The 15,954-nt window shown below is 35.2% G+C and overlaps 1 protein-coding gene across 4 annotated transcripts in view; it reads right to left on the bottom strand.

Moving 5' to 3' along the window:
• Positions 1 to 15,954, bottom strand: part of PDHX (pyruvate dehydrogenase complex component X) — a 97,985-nt gene that overhangs the window by 12,094 nt on the left and 69,937 nt on the right. For all 4 annotated transcript variants that reach the window (XR_001466660.4, XM_046941658.1, XM_046941657.1 and 1 more), the window contains 5 exons: positions 12,215 to 12,315; positions 8,113 to 8,318; positions 7,099 to 7,197; positions 2,534 to 2,717; positions 1,769 to 1,916 (listed from right to left, as the gene is read on the bottom strand). Coding sequence is in view for 3 of the 4 variants with exons in the window: in XM_046941658.1 (XP_046797614.1) it covers positions 1,769 to 1,916; positions 2,534 to 2,717; positions 7,099 to 7,197; positions 8,113 to 8,318; positions 12,215 to 12,315 (738 nt within the window). In the remaining variant the exon portion in view is untranslated. The remainder of the gene's footprint in view (positions 1 to 1,768; positions 1,917 to 2,533; positions 2,718 to 7,098; positions 7,198 to 8,112; positions 8,319 to 12,214; positions 12,316 to 15,954) is intronic.

Here is a 15,954-nt window from a genome sequence, read left to right as displayed (position 1 = left end):
TGACTTATTTATCAGGTTCTACTTTAAAAATATGACAGCTGCTCTGAAAGTAATGCTTCCTATGTTATTACGTTGGTACACCACATCAGAGGCAGATGTTGATAGTATGGTAGTAAAGGTTGAATCTTCTTGACAACATTCAGCTACATTTTGTTGTCATGCAATAGATGGGCAGAGCTAATAGTTTATGTTGTAGTTCCCATTAAAATAAATATGAAGCATTATTTTTGGAGCAACGTACATAAATCTACCGAGAAAGCTACTTCTCCTGGAGAGCTACAGCTAAACTTCATTCCTCAATGGATTAGAATTAGTTGGAGTTTCATGGACAAAAACGAAATGCAAGACAAGCAGGCACCACCACCTGCCCCAGCTCTGTATTCCTTCAGCTCTGTAACTGCTTCCTACATTTGCAGCATCACCGTAATTGAGCTCATATGACTTTTCACAGCTCTGAAGGCAAAACAGATGAGAGGATTGGGACAGCTTAAAATAACTCATTTTGTAAGAGGGAATGAAAGTACTACAGAGGCATAAATATGCAACACACATTTTCAACTACTCAACTCAGCTCTTCTGTGAAGAAAAATGTATCTAAGATTTATAAACTAAATCTCTGCAAGTAGGTTAGGAGATATGAGAAGATGTGACTGAAAAAGCACAGTGAATTTATTCATTATTTTTTTTCCCTTACAGTTTACCTGATCGGTGTCAGAGATATGACCTTGCTTAAAAAAAAAAAAAAAAAACAACTACATAGTCTGGCAGCAAAACTGCTCAACAATCTTCTCTCTGATCTTGATTATTCCATTACAGTCTTTACTTTTATTTTAGATTAAGTAGTTTTTAAACCTAAAGAAGAAAAAGATTTACATTCAGGACTTTTTGTTGTTTGTTTTTATCAAGTCCAAGAAAAAAAATATATATATTATCTTAAACTTTAACAATATTTTTTGAAGTCATTTCAGTGAATACAAGTTGAGACAAAAAGGGAAAACATTATTTTAAGTAAAAATACTTTAATATAAATAAAAATGCAGACATTATGAAAACTGGGATTTCTACTTTATGTATATTAAGGTTTTAATCCAATGTGCCGTTCAAAATTATCAATTTTCTGTGTAAAAGATTTCTGTACATCTACCAGCTTAACATAGTTTTAAGCACATATGCAAGTTTCAATGAAAGATATTTACCAAGTCTTACTCACATTAAAACCACTGCTCTGCCTTCAAGGGGAATTTCCCATATGTTGGCTGGTACAGGCTAAGAACTTCCCTTACGGTGGATAATGCCACTTTCAACTACAATTTTTTTCAGTAAATTCAGTGAACAAGCCAGCAAAACCAAAAGCTTTATAACAACATACCTGGAAGGATAGTTCATGAATATATTTTAATTTGAAGCTCCCCCTGTTATCTTGCCTGGATAGAGTTCCAACTGTAAAGAAGCTAAATATTGATGTATCTCGATGGAACAAAACACAAATGTAGTGGACAATACATAGTCCTCTGCAGCTGTCTACAAAGTATCGCGTTACTCAGCAAAGTAACAGCTCTATTTTCCTGTATCTTATTGGAATTGGATACTCGTCAAGACACCATAAGATTACAGCTTCAGTCTGATATACAGGACACCAAGAAAGATTATTTGAATATATCATGTTTTGTCCATAGAAAAATCTACACTTACTGGACGCAAGATGACGTGAACAAGACAAAGTACACATTAATACCATGTGCTATAGTAGATCATTTTAATCACTAACCTTTGGCCAATTCACTTCTTAATTTCAAAATAGCATCAATGTCACAGTCAGCAGCAGCATATGCATGAGGTATAGTAGTTTTAGACTCTGTTAATCTCTTTGCAATTACTCTTCGGATGTTGCTAGCTGGTATTTCTGTGAATGTGCCCTGAAAGAAATCACATGCCACACGCTAAATATCAAGAAAGCAAATACACATTCCCTTCTGCTGCAACAAAACTCCAGCCTCGATACACTTTAAGTACCTAGAGATCAGACAAACATTCCAACTACTCAAAGTAATACAGTTAAGTGAGTGCTCTAGTCTATCCCACTGAATAGGGATTAACAGTACAGAATTAATCCTACTCATTTTTTGAAGACGTCTGCCAGAATATGTCCAAATACTCAGGTTTGAATTCTCAGCTAAGGTATACAAACACTCATCTTCACCTGCCAGATCTTACATATTGCTTGGAATACTCAAATAATGGAGTATTTCCTAAGCAAGATACTGCTTTTTCAGTTCCCAGAGCAGTCATTTCAGATAGTTTTCACTGCAAATCTTCCTTCTTACTCTCCCAAATAAATTCAGTAATATTTCAATACAAACGTTTTCTCACTTTCATAGAAGCAAGTCATTTAAAAAAAAAATGACTGAAATATCAGTGAAGACAGAAAGAAAGAAAGATTTCTTTCTCCAGTTCTGGAAAGTTCGCATCACTACCTAAGCATCAGTGGCAATATTTACCTCTTACAATGTTGAGGACTTAAAAGAAACATTACCGGTGCAGCAGGTTGTCCTGGTGTAGAAACTGGTGGAACTATTGGCCTTGGATAAGCAGAAGGCACAGCTGCTGCTGGCAAAGCAGAAGGCACTGCAGTAGGCTGAGGAGTAGCTGGAGAAACCACAGGTTTCAATTCACTGGGTTTATCCTTCTGCTTCCCTTGCAGAAGTTTAAGAGCATCCCTGGTGATTAAACACAATGAAATACTGAGGAAGAAGAAACAATTTCAAAAATCCCCAAAGCATTACTATTCCATCACTAATCCCAATTGATTAGCATTTACATTCCTGTGGTCAAATCAAAGGTTCAGCACTCCTGTTAATAAAAGGGCTTTGAATATGCAGTAACAGAAGCTGTTTGTGTCAGAGAATCATAAAATTCATGATCACTAACAGTCAGTGTACAACGCAATTTGTGAACTGCACTAGTATTTCTTGTAAATAAGGCATCAAAATACACTTGCTCATGCTATAAAGTCTCAAAAAAGCAGTGGTTTCATTTGTTACCTTGTTGACCGCTTCAACTAAATATAAATTAATTACTTGTAAAAGGTTTCTAATACTACTTTGTAAACAGCGCTCACTGTAAACAAAGTAATACATTTATTATGTCAGAAAGTACAGATGAATGATTAAATGTTCACACTTCAACTACACCACTACTGTCAATTGCAAGTGAAATAAGTGATGCCAGTAAAATTTGTCTGCACTAGTCACTTGGCAAAAAAGCTGTATCAGTCATGGATCACCTCCTAATGCTCCAGATCTGATAACACTATCTTGTATCATATACCCTATGTAATCCTCCATCACTTCACGAAGCCATCATCACCACAGAATGTTCACAAATGTTTCTGTACACAAAGGTTTGTTACAAACTGGCAGAGAAAATGTAAAAGAAATCTAAAAATCAGATCATTGACAACCTTGGAATGGCTTCCAAACTTAAGCCATAGCTACCAAGCAAAAATATTTCCTAATTTCATTAACTACTGCTTAAGCAAGAATCTATTAGAGTAAGAGTTGACAATTTATATGGTATTAGATTTTTGTAAAGGGACAAAATGTCAGAACAACACTACAGGATTTGTATCTTTTTTCCTAACAATTTACCACTCCAGAGTCAAGAAAGCTCCATTTTCTATAGTGTGTTTATTCCTTGGTTATTTGCTTCAATTTATTCTTTAAGCCCCAGTAGATGCTTCAATTAATACTTTAAAAAAGCCTGAGGTCAGGATGTGAATTCAACATGAAAGTTGTTCCTTGTTTTCTCAAGTTTACACACTAGCTAAAACTTGTTTTAAAAAATAATTTCTTAGGGTTTAACATAACTACTACATGAAGGGAGAAGAAATTAAATTTCACTGAATGAAAATCATCCTCTATCATTACAATTTTACACACACAAAAAGAAACTACCTCATGTAACGTAACTTTCCTAGTTAACATACTAGAAGCTACCAAAAGTTACTCAAAGTTTTAACTTGGCCATCATAACAGAGACCATCTGCTCATTATATCATTCCCATATTACACAGAATAAAGCTTCAATAACTTTTTAAATATTTAAAGTGAAGAAAATGCTTTAAAATTACTTCCATGTATTACACATATGGCATAAAAAACCAGATGGTCCTACCTATCACAACCAAGTCAAAATGCTTTAATGATTTTGGTGGCTGTTAGTGCATTAACTGAAATATTTATTGTGAAAATTTAGCTGATTTTTAGACTAAAAATTACACTGGAGAATTTTTCAAACTAATGTGAATCTGAGATATACTTTTTTTTTTTTAACAAAAAAACCACATTACTCAACTGATTATGAAAAACAGGCACAGCAACGTTTTATGAGTGTCATGGGTGCAAGACTGAGAGCCCGAATAAAAGAGTTAGAGGAGCATATCAAATTAAACAGATTTCTGCACAATGTCAAAGAGATATTTCATTAGAACTGCAAAGAAAAAAAAGTCACTATCCCTTCCTAACTACGCTATAAAATCCCTATCAGTACAGGACAAAAGCAGAGAATGATGTGACAGAGTGAACAAACACGAGAGTAGTCCACTAACCAGAAAAAATACCAGAGCTCAGTTAAATAACAGAATGTTATGCCAAACTGTTATTAGTAGTAGTATTCGAATTCTGGCACCTCTTCAGTTTAACCACTACTACAGAAACATACAGACCAACACTTACTGCTTTATCATGTTAACCAGAATTCAATGCATGGCCTAAATAAACTGTGTATTCTGTGCTCAAAATATAAGTTGTGTCAAATCGACAAGCTAGAGGATGTAAGCACACCTAATAATCACTGAAGATCCAAATGCTGGTAACATGAGGTGCACAACATCGGTATATTCATGGAAGACGGAAAAATTATACAACAGAACCTTCCACTGCACTATTAACATTATAGCAGGAACTCATTTATTCACACTGACAGCTGACAAGCTGTATGCAGCCCGAATCTCACTACACATCTGAACTCATTACACAGCCATAAAATGACTCTTTGCAAAACCAGTACTACATAAATGCCCTACATCTTACTTGCAAGAGGATAATGCCAATGCCTGAGCAGCTCTGAAATCCCCACTCACACTTAGTGAGAGCAGATAGGAAGGTACCAATGGGAGGAACATGGCCTCAGAAAACATGGTTATTGCTGGTATCTAACATGCCCACCTTGTAGTGGTTGCATTTACAAATCTCTACATAACCAGTAAATAGGATGAGACAAGATAGAAGCAGTCAGAGACAATCAGTAATTTTAACATAACTCTCCTAAATACAGTGTCTGAGCTGATGACCAAAAAACATGGTGTAACCTTTAACAGAAGTTAATTTCTGTTAACACATTGATTTGCTACTGTATTTCTGAAAAGAACACAATATATTGTTATGAAAAAAATGCATCAGTCTACAAAGGGAGGAAATTATGACAGGGAAAGCTATTGTGTGAAACAACCTACTGCTGATAAAAGCAGATTTTACAGTGCATTGAATCTAAAGATAGAAAGTTGATGGAAATGAATTTTGCTTGCCTATATAACTCACTATCTTTCTTTGCTTCTGGTAATCTGACGAGCTCTGTTCAGTAAGGAAATTCAGTGTTTAAAAGTGAAAAGTGAACATGCAACACTTCCTCAAAAAAAAATCAATCACCAGTCTGCTTGGGAAGACGACTATGAGTCACTCAGCTATAAAGTAAAGCATGTATTTTAACAGGGATCTCAAGTTAGCAGAAGTATTTCCTTGAATATCTGCAGCAGCTCTCTACAAAAACCTGCAAGCATTTTATTTCAAAGCGTAGTAGCAAAGCCTGCAGGCACCTGAAAGATTAACACCATTTCAAAGCAACAGTTAAAAAATAGTAAAAATCAGTCTGCATTTAAAAAATATTTTCACAGTCAAATCTTTTTTTATTATTATTAAACAGAAGAGCAATGTATAAACAAAATCTTCATTTTTTCAGTAAGTAGTTTTCATAGCTACTGAAATAGCTTTGCTATGTCTCCATGACAACTAGGGGATGTTAATTAGGTGGTTCAAACTCCTGGAGGGTTTCCACCTGCCAGAAACTGCTAATGCACCATAGAATACCATAATGAAGAAAATAACTTCTAATACTTTGTTGCTGTTACACAGAATATTCTATCCATTCAAAATCCTATTTAAATTCAACTCAGCCAAAGGCACTAGGAAGAAGTTTTGAAAAAGCAGGGAAACTTCCACTATCTGCTTCTCTGAATTAACTTCAGAGTTACACTAACCTAGTTGTCTTTGTCTGGAAATGGTATTACAGTAGCTTTCAAGGTCTGTGAAAGTGAAGAGGCATCTGTTGAAAGCAATAATTTCACTTACCAAAAACAAAAAACTTCTGCCAAACCCTCTTATCTCTAATACTTCACACACTAATGCAAAGAAAATATACTATTTCAACGTTCAGAATTCTGGATCTACCACAGTGGTTTTTATATAAGATCTCCCGATTCTAAGGGTTGAATGTCAGTCATCAGCTCAGAAATTCAAAAGATTAAACTACTAGGAGCTCAATCACAACAAACATTCCTTAAGCCAAAGACAGGCATTAACTAAAAAAAATAAAATAAAGGGGGGAAAAAAAAACCAACACAACTCTGGATTCAACACCATTGCATTTCATGTTTCATAGTTTAACAAAAGAGAAATCAAACTAAATTCTGACAGATCTCGTGGTTGAACTTCAATGAAGGAAACAAAAGACTTCAATTCATCAGAGAAAAGGAACTGATGAAAACAGGCTGGAGTTGTTTTGTTTTGGCTCTGACTATACTTCTGAGTAGCAAAATTCCTTACATCCACAACAGTAGCTAGCACTGCTGCCTACGTGTTGAGAGCCACTTGTTAGGCTGAGCTGCAGGAAATGGGATAGCAGAATCATATTGCCATAATGGGATATAATGCCAAAAAAATTTATTTTATTTTGGAACTTTAAAGACTTTTTAAAAGCATGCTCTCATCTATTCTCCCCATCTGCTTGATAGGTTATTTCAGATTTAACTGGGCAGCTACATACTCTTTAGTGAAGATTCCTCGAGGCCCAGAAGGTGTAACACTGCTTGGATCTAGCCCATGTGTCTCCACAATGTTGCGAGCTGCAGGACTTAAGCGAAACCTAAAGAAGTGGGGAGAAAAAATAAACTACTTAAATAGTAAGGTTTACTTACTTACCATATATCAAGAGAAACTATAAGACACACAGTACATTTCAGAAGCAGTAGATGGGGAAGAAAACAGTTCCGTGCAAAGGCTGTGATCCGAAGAAATCCTAATGCGCCCCTTCACCAAGCTTTAACATAAGGTTGAACTTGAAAACATAATGGTGCCTTAAAAAAACCAAAGTAAAGACTAGAAAACTCATCACCAAATCTTCCTCCTTCAGCAGTTACACAATAAACTGGAAAAGGAATTTAAGTGCAGAACCAAATACATTCTTCAGGAGCAGTTTATAACAACACAAGCAATGAGCTTCAGGAACTCATTCAAAAGAGTTGCTCATCTCTATCATTTCTCACAAAGAGCACATAAGCTCATGGTCTTGAGTTTCTCATATTCCTTTGCAATGAAAATGAAACCAATTTTTTTCCAATACCAAAAAGTACAGTAACTTACAATGTTTGGAATGAGTCTTTTTTTGTTGTTGTTTTATCTTTCACAAAAAAAAAAAAAGGAAACAAAGCAAGTTAAATGTAAACTGACCACCTGATGCATAAGCATTAGTGCACATTGTATGTGAACAAAACTTCTTCCTCATGTAACTTTAGAATTCATCATAAAGCAGTTACATATCAGAATAAAAGCCCATGCATAAAAGGTGTTCTAAGAGAGCTATGCTGGTTGAATTTACTTTTTGGGCTCACAAGCAGAGAAATATTCCATGCAAACAAGTTTTATTATGTCATATACACTGACATACACTCTTAAATAACAGCTTAATATCAGGTAAGAACTGACTAAAGATTCTTCAGGGTTCAGCTCTACTAATCTAAATAAATGAAAGTTCAATTTCATAAAGGACATGAAAACTCACTGCAGTTTTCCAGGTTGATGCTCCACTTTAGGAGGGGCAGAAACTGAAGGACCTGCAGGAGTTGAGGTAACAGCAGCTGCAGGTGGTGCCAGAGAAGATTGATCATTAGCATCAGCTGGTATTTCAACCTGTTTCCAGTCCTGTCCTTCTTCTACCAGCAGACCAATTAGGGAGCCCAAGCGTACATTTTTGCTTCCTTCTTCTACCTAAATGTAAGGCAATGAGAAATTAAGTTAAATATTGCATTGTCTAGACTCGTGACTAAAAAGGGTAAATGTGAAAATTTCAGGCATATTAATGACACTCCTTCAGGAAAACATATCCTGTTTTATTCCTACTATGAATAACAAAGACTCATGACTGTAATTAATTACAGCTGCTAATATAAGGTAAAAGAGACATATTAACTAATGCACCAAAACCCCATACATCTAAAGTTAGCATTCAGCAGTCAAAGTGCAGGAGTTACACACTGCAGAGTAACTTTAAGAACAAAGCAGCATTAGCTGCCGTAAGTGAATGTGGATCTTTTGGAAGAGAGCCTGAAAATTTTGCTAGACACATACAGCAATGTGCCTTGAGATAACTACAACATATCTGGTAGTGGTAGTTTGTTTAAAAACAAACAAACAAAAAACCAACTTGTAAATGCAGAAGCTAAAAAACAGAAGCCAAAGTCCCCAAACCCTACAGCAACAGTAGCATCTCTTTCCTTCTTTTTGAAGAACATAACCTTTGCTTCATGCTAACATCCACAACTGAAAAGTATCTAGTTTAATACATGTGGTATCAAATAATAAGTCTGTCCTAAAAGGAAATACTAGCACTAACATGGTAAGTAATTCACTATTTCAGAAAACATCTAAAAAGGAATCATGCAGGAAGAATAGAATATAATTAGACTGGGTAAGTCCAATTAGTTCTAGATGTTCCTTTTAAGTTAAGTTGTACCAGTACCACAGTCAAAATAACTGTTCAATGCTTTTGCAAATAAGATCACAGCTACTGCGTTAACTTCACAACCTAATGAAGGGCTGCACAATTGGATACTCCTATGGTCTTCACAACAGTTGCAGAAGTAAACTCTCTGGGCCCTCACAAACAAGAACATTTCCAGGGCATCAATGCCAGGTTTCAAAGCTCACTGGAATAAAAAAGTAGTTCTGAATAACTTCGACTGTACCAGCCCAAATATAGTCAATTTTCAAACAAAGAGACGTTCCAAACACTCATTTTCTCTCATAAAGCCATACTGCATAAATATTTGCCTCAAATGGACCTGGTACGTATCTGCACTGCTGATAACTTTGTAAGAAAATGCAAATTAATATCAAACATTTGAAAACCCTAAACTAAAACAGAAACAAAATAATGACATACCTGCTAAGGTATCGTATTGTTCTTAATAGATAAAATCAAGTTTTCTAGAAACTTAAACACTAATAAAATAAAATGCCATAAAACTTTAAAGACTGTACCAGCAGATGCATGTACTGGGACACTGTTGCTCAGATACACTAACTCTGCTAACAGAACACATCACATTTCACAAGATTCCTCCTCTACCCAGAAAGACCAACACAAGATCTAAGAAGGAACAGCAAAGCCAATCTTGTCTATATTCTCATAAAACATTCCACATTTACAGCTTTGCCAGTCTACTTCTTTTCCCTCCATAAACCCTAGGTAAATAATACTTTAAGAGTAATTATTATATGTAAAAAACAACCAACAAAACCAACCCTAAGACTTACTCCTGGTGCACTTTTCTCCAGGAGAAGCTTTGCCTGAGAGAAGAAATTATGCACCAAGATTTCATCACATTTTATTTTTACTGAGATTAGTTTAAAGTACCCCATGATAACAGAACAAAGCCAAACAAAACACCATGAGCTGCTTGGACTAAGGCTGAAAGATCCTATCATAGGAAGGTCCGTTGGTGAGCAGATTTGTGTAAGTGTGCATACTGGCATACATATTATCATCACTCATAATCAAATAAAACAGCAGTTTGAAGCAACTGCAAACACAACCTACCTAATCAAGTCATTGAAGCACAAAAACTGGGAAAAACAAAAGAAAATAGTGCTAAAAATAGAAAATACTAAAATTATACACTCTAATAATTTTGCAGCACTATCGTATTTAGCACTAAATAAGGCATTTAAAAAAATATGCCTGTCAGCATAATACTCAGACATTTGCTATGAATCTTGTATTCAGCATCAAGGACAACACGAAACAGATGTCCCACAAGTTCAATGTGCTTCTTATATTAATATGTAACAGTTAATAACAATTAATCAGTGTTGGGTTTTTTTAGGTTTGTTTTTTTTTTTTTTGCACGTCTTTGTTTCTTTATAAAGGTGTGCATGCAAAATAGAGAGCAGCTCTACTTCAATAAGCATTCTACGTATGATACTCAAATAGACCAATAAGCATTAGAATGCATTTGTGGTGTATAAATCTATATTGCAATTTTGATACCAGAGTGCTTTAAGGATGCTATGATAACATGCAGAAATTCAGCAGGGACAGCTGATGATTCAGTAACACTTCTCCCAGTTAGACTTGGTCTACAAAACAGCATTACATGAGCATTCAAAGCTGTCACTGGTCTTCATACCAAGCCTATTGCACTTCTCAAGTTCACCGCTCTTCAAGATAAACAGCTAGGTGAAAACTCCAGCATTCCATATTTTCCAATACGTTTCCAGCCCACATAACTGCAGTTTGTGTTTTTAACAGTACGTGTTTAAAAATACTTTAAGAGCATAAAAACAAATCCATACAACCTTTGCAGCTCAGAACTGGAAGACACTGAAAAAAATGTTATTATATTGGTTAACTTTTTACCTCCTGGATTTTTTAATCATGTCCTCTGCGTTTTCAAAATTCATAACACCAGAACACGCCTTAACATACACCTCAATGAACCCTGGAGCCTATGATGTCGAAAGACTGAAAAAAAAAAGTCACTTTGGAACATTTCTATTACTCTGTGTGTATCCACAACCAAGGAGGTTCTAAAAGAAAGCTAATTTTGCTGACAAATAAGCAAAGCACAAATGAGCCATGACAGGGTGAAACAGTTGGAGGACACAACTTTAATTGTACAGAGGAGTAATCTCTGAGCTGGTGCCACTGCAGCGCAGTGGCAAGCAAGGTGGATGGACATTATGCCGGTTCACTTTACAGTGGAAGTCTTATACAAAGTAGTTTCAGTTCATAGCAGTTCTCACTTAGGTCATGAATGAGAAAATAGTAATGGATATTAAATAGATTTCTTTAAAACAATTATTCATTCTCCATTTTCAGTCCAAATTTACCTATTTTAGGCAAAAAAAGTAATTTAATTTAAGAATTTAATTCTGCTGAAAGAGTAATCGCTTTTCTGAAATTACCCTTCTAAAATTTTCATCCACTCATATAAGTTTTTATGGCAAGTTACACTGAACAAGATGTGACCATTAAAAGACAGATTAAGACAGACAAAGCATATATGCGGATATAGCTATTCTATTTTTACTCTGCTTTTTCTTAAACTACAGATACTTGCAGCAGACAGTCAAGGAAATAAAAAACATTAGAGAAACTTGAATTAATCTAATGATTAATCTTTAAAGGTGAAAAACAACATTAGCTTCCCTTTATTTACTTGGTTTTCTGTAATGAACTGAAATAGAGATAACGTTGAATTATAGCTGGCATGAAACAACATAAAACTTCTGCCTTGTTTAAGGATATGAGCAAACTTCAGCTAGTTTGATAACTAGACACTTTTCATTTCCCATTAACTACATCACATCTTAAACTTTTAAGATAGTCTTTGAAAGGACAGTCTTCTTCGTACGACATCATATTTGATTCTTGTACTAACATTGTTATGCCTTTGAGTCACTATTTATTCCCCATTCCAGTTACTATCAGGATTTGAAAAACTCTTAAAACACTAACAAAACTGGTTATGCAGCTTATGAACCAACGTCCCTTTAAACAGATGCTGCAAAACAAAAATAACATGTTTTTTTCTTCACTAGGAATGCAAATAAATGCATTGAGAGAAATGATAACATCCTACTCAGATAGACAGAATCCCTACCAGTATTTTTGCCAATATGCCATCATCACTTGATTCCATGGTAACCACCGCTTTGTCTGTTTCAATTTCACACAGTGCATCTCCAGCATTCACCATTTCACCTGCAAAATATAATAGAACTTAATGCATGATCTAAACTTCCTTTTATATCGCTTTAACCATAGAAGAGGGACACTTAAGCATACAATACAGCCCTTTTACATTCTTAAGCACATTCTACAGCTAGTAGATTCCCTGTCGTGATCTATCATATTGTACTGTTCATTTTCATATGCAAACACTAAGATTCAGAGACAGAAATAAAAGCAGCAGAACATTAACATAGCAATGTTTATAGTAGGCATTCCAAGACAAAGTACACACACACACAATGAAAACTGATAAGTACCACTGCCACAAATGCAATCTTCAGTCCTCTCTATTCATTGCAAGTCAACAGTCTAAGTAAGATACTTACAGTTTTTGAGACAGTGGTCACTCACAGCAATGCCTGTAACTAAGTACCATAGTTTCATAGTGTGTATACTACACACTATACTACACTATCAAAGCTTTTCAAACAGCAGTATGAAGAACTTCAATCTCTTTGGAAAACGCATCTGCAAGCTTGCTTTCTCAATCTCTTCTACAGCCAAATAAATAATTTTTTTAATAAATATACTTACCTTGTAAAAGACAAATAAGCAAGCACAAATGTTAAAAATTCCTTTTACTACATCGTAGGAATGTAAGTAGAATAATTATGAAGTATACTTCTTCTCTGCTTTACAAGAATACCCATATCTGCTGACACACAGTAAAAGTTACTATGTCTGAATTCCTTCAGCAGACCAATACTGACCACGTAGCCTATCTTAAAAACAAAAATACATTGAAGAAATTTAAGGTAATTGAATGCTTTGGTCTCCAACAAAACAGGCAATCTTCCTTACAGAGTACTGAAAAATTGGGACAATACACAGAAGTCTAATGTAAGATTGCATTTCTTTTAACATAAAATATAATTTTAATATGTTCTCAGTAGCAGAAATGCTGCACCTATATTATCTAAACATTTAATTTCTGCTGTCACTTTGATTTGAGCATCAGAAAACTCTTGTGCAGCTTGTAACCTATATTTTACGGTTTATCACATAATTTAATAAATATCTACATTTAGGTATGGCTGTCTGAATTAGAATAAAAGAAAAATAAAGTATTTATCATCTTTGTGATCTCTGCAGTAACAAGTAACAGAGATATTCAAACCTCAATTAATTACATAGTTTTAGAATTCATAAACAATCTCATTATGGAACTTGGCAGGGGAGGTCACAAAGTAGCACCATTTATTTAATTTAATAATCTAATTGCCGCATTGCACTTCACAATAACTAGAGCATAAACAGTCTGCAACAGGAAGCCAAATTTCCAGGCTTTATATCAGTGGCTTAATCCCACTGGATTATTAATTCAAGTGCCCTATATATCAGACCATTAGGTAAGTACCTGATAGCTGTTAAGAAATCAAATTGTTGAGCAAATTCCATAACCAATATAGCTGAGATAAGAAAGGAGCTTAACACCCTATCTGCTTGCTCATTCTCTTCTTGCAGCCTGCAATCAGTCTGGAAATGTTCTGCATCATTGAGAAGACCTCTCACTAGTGCAGATGGCCTAGCACTAACTGTAACAGCACAAGCTAGCCAAAACAAATACATTTGTCCCTTAAAACATAACTCCTAACTCAGGTACATGGGGCCATTCATAAAAAGCTAAGGACTCTTACACAGGGAAGACAAGAGAAAATGTCTTCAAGGATATGGGTAAACCACTTTTCCACTTGTCTGGGTTTGTTTTCTTTTCCCCATTCCCAGCAAACATTGCAGCCAAGAAGTGGTCACAGATTTGGAAGGCAATTGATCAAATGCAATTTTAATGAAGAATACTTCATAGCTGGCTTCAAAATCTCACGGGTTTCAGTGTCTCACTGTAATAAAAAGGATCATAGTTATTTCCAGTAGAGAGTGTAAAATGTGATAGCTCCAAAATAGGGCCCACATTGATGTCAATTACAGATCAGCTTTCCCAGCAGAGATGGTTGGGATGAACAGCTTTGCAAAACGTATCTTTGTCTTTATGTTTTTGAATGAGAAAGCAGTTTTTGCAACAGGAGTTGCCTTAATGGTAGGTAGCTCTCTCAGATCATATACAATACACTTAAAAATTCATTTTATTTTTACATTTAGAAGAAGAAAAAAACTTAAATGAGTCATTTCTTATAGCTAGACTGAATGATTACTATTTCTACTGAAACTGACTTTCCCTCAAGGAAATCCCTTCCAACTGACATTCAATAGCCTGAATTCTCCATTCAATTACTAGCAGACAAGTATCCAAATCACAAGATACAAACTGCATTCTTTGAAGTGCTCTTTGCAAATTAAATCAAAGTTGACTGAGCATAGAAGTCCCTGGAGGTGGTTTCTCAGAAGAAGACCAAGTTACACTGCATTGGGAAACTGCTGCACTGTTGCCTGTTCTGTTTCCTATCCATAGTAAGAAGATGGTTTTCATCTCCAGGGCTGTTAATCTATCATCTTTCATCAACATTAAATTCATACATAATAAATAAAGATTTTTAGATACACAGTTTTCAAGTGAAGGACTTTATTACCCACTGGACGTTATATGAAACTGCATGAACAATGAGGAGAAAATTAGTAAAGCTGTCAATTAAGTTCAGTATTTTTCCTTCTGCCCTACTGAAATCATTTGCTCATAGCATGAAACTATACAACGAAAACATTTGATTCTTAAACAAAGAGCAAGAAAATAATTCTACTAGTATTCTACTGGCCTCTGCTGGTCCTGCTGGGAAATACACTTCACATGCAATCTCCTTTCTTCTGTCAGCTGCTTTTAAATACATGGTTTTTTGGATATGATGTTATCAAACATTTATATTCAATGATGCTGCTACACACAGATAGTCAACTCACTGGAGGATCACTTAGCTATGAGTATCTCTTGCAGACAGAAGGATTATAAGCATTAAATCACTGTGGTTCTTCCCTTGACTTTGTTTTTTAATGTCATCATTATGCTCCTTTTCCAGACTGTCAGAGGGAAAAAAAACGTTCAGTGGCACATCAGCACCAATAAATAGATCTCAACAAGGAGATATCTTTCACTTAATTTTGGTCTTGCTTCTAAATAGCAAGTAGAGCAATGACAATCCTAAAATAGCTTATCTCAAAGCCAAGCCATCAATCAAGTTTTCATTTTAATTAAAATACTTATTTCTCTCGCATTGGGGTTGACATGTAGTGGGAAACCTGGGGAAAAATCACTGCATGACTGCTGAATCCTAAGACCAATTTATGAGGAAAGCCAATTCATTCTTTTTTTTTTTCTAAACCATGGACAAACTGTCATTTTCTTCCTAGTTGGTTCTGCAGAAACTCTTCCTAGAAGAGTTCATGTCCACTACAAGAGGACCTCTGAGCCACAAAGTTGCTATCTTCCAACATCCCAAAATATTCAAACCAGATACAAGTAAAGTACTTTAGTAATTCCGTGATGAAGCCTTACCCATACTTGGAAGAAACTCGTTTATCCAGGTAGAACAATCAAAATGCAGATTTAGATCAACAGATTGCATCTGATATTTTGAAAGCAAGTCCTAAAGAACAACTACAAAAATACCATATTTTTAAAGTATTTTATCACCCACCAGAATAACCAAACAGAGACCTGTC

The sequence above is a fragment of the Gallus gallus genome, chromosome 5 (assembly GCF_016699485.2).
Source record: "Gallus gallus isolate bGalGal1 chromosome 5, bGalGal1.mat.broiler.GRCg7b, whole genome shotgun sequence".
Lineage (NCBI taxonomy): Eukaryota > Metazoa > Chordata > Aves > Galliformes > Phasianidae > Gallus > Gallus gallus.
This window is presented reverse-complemented; position numbering and strand designations above follow the sequence as displayed.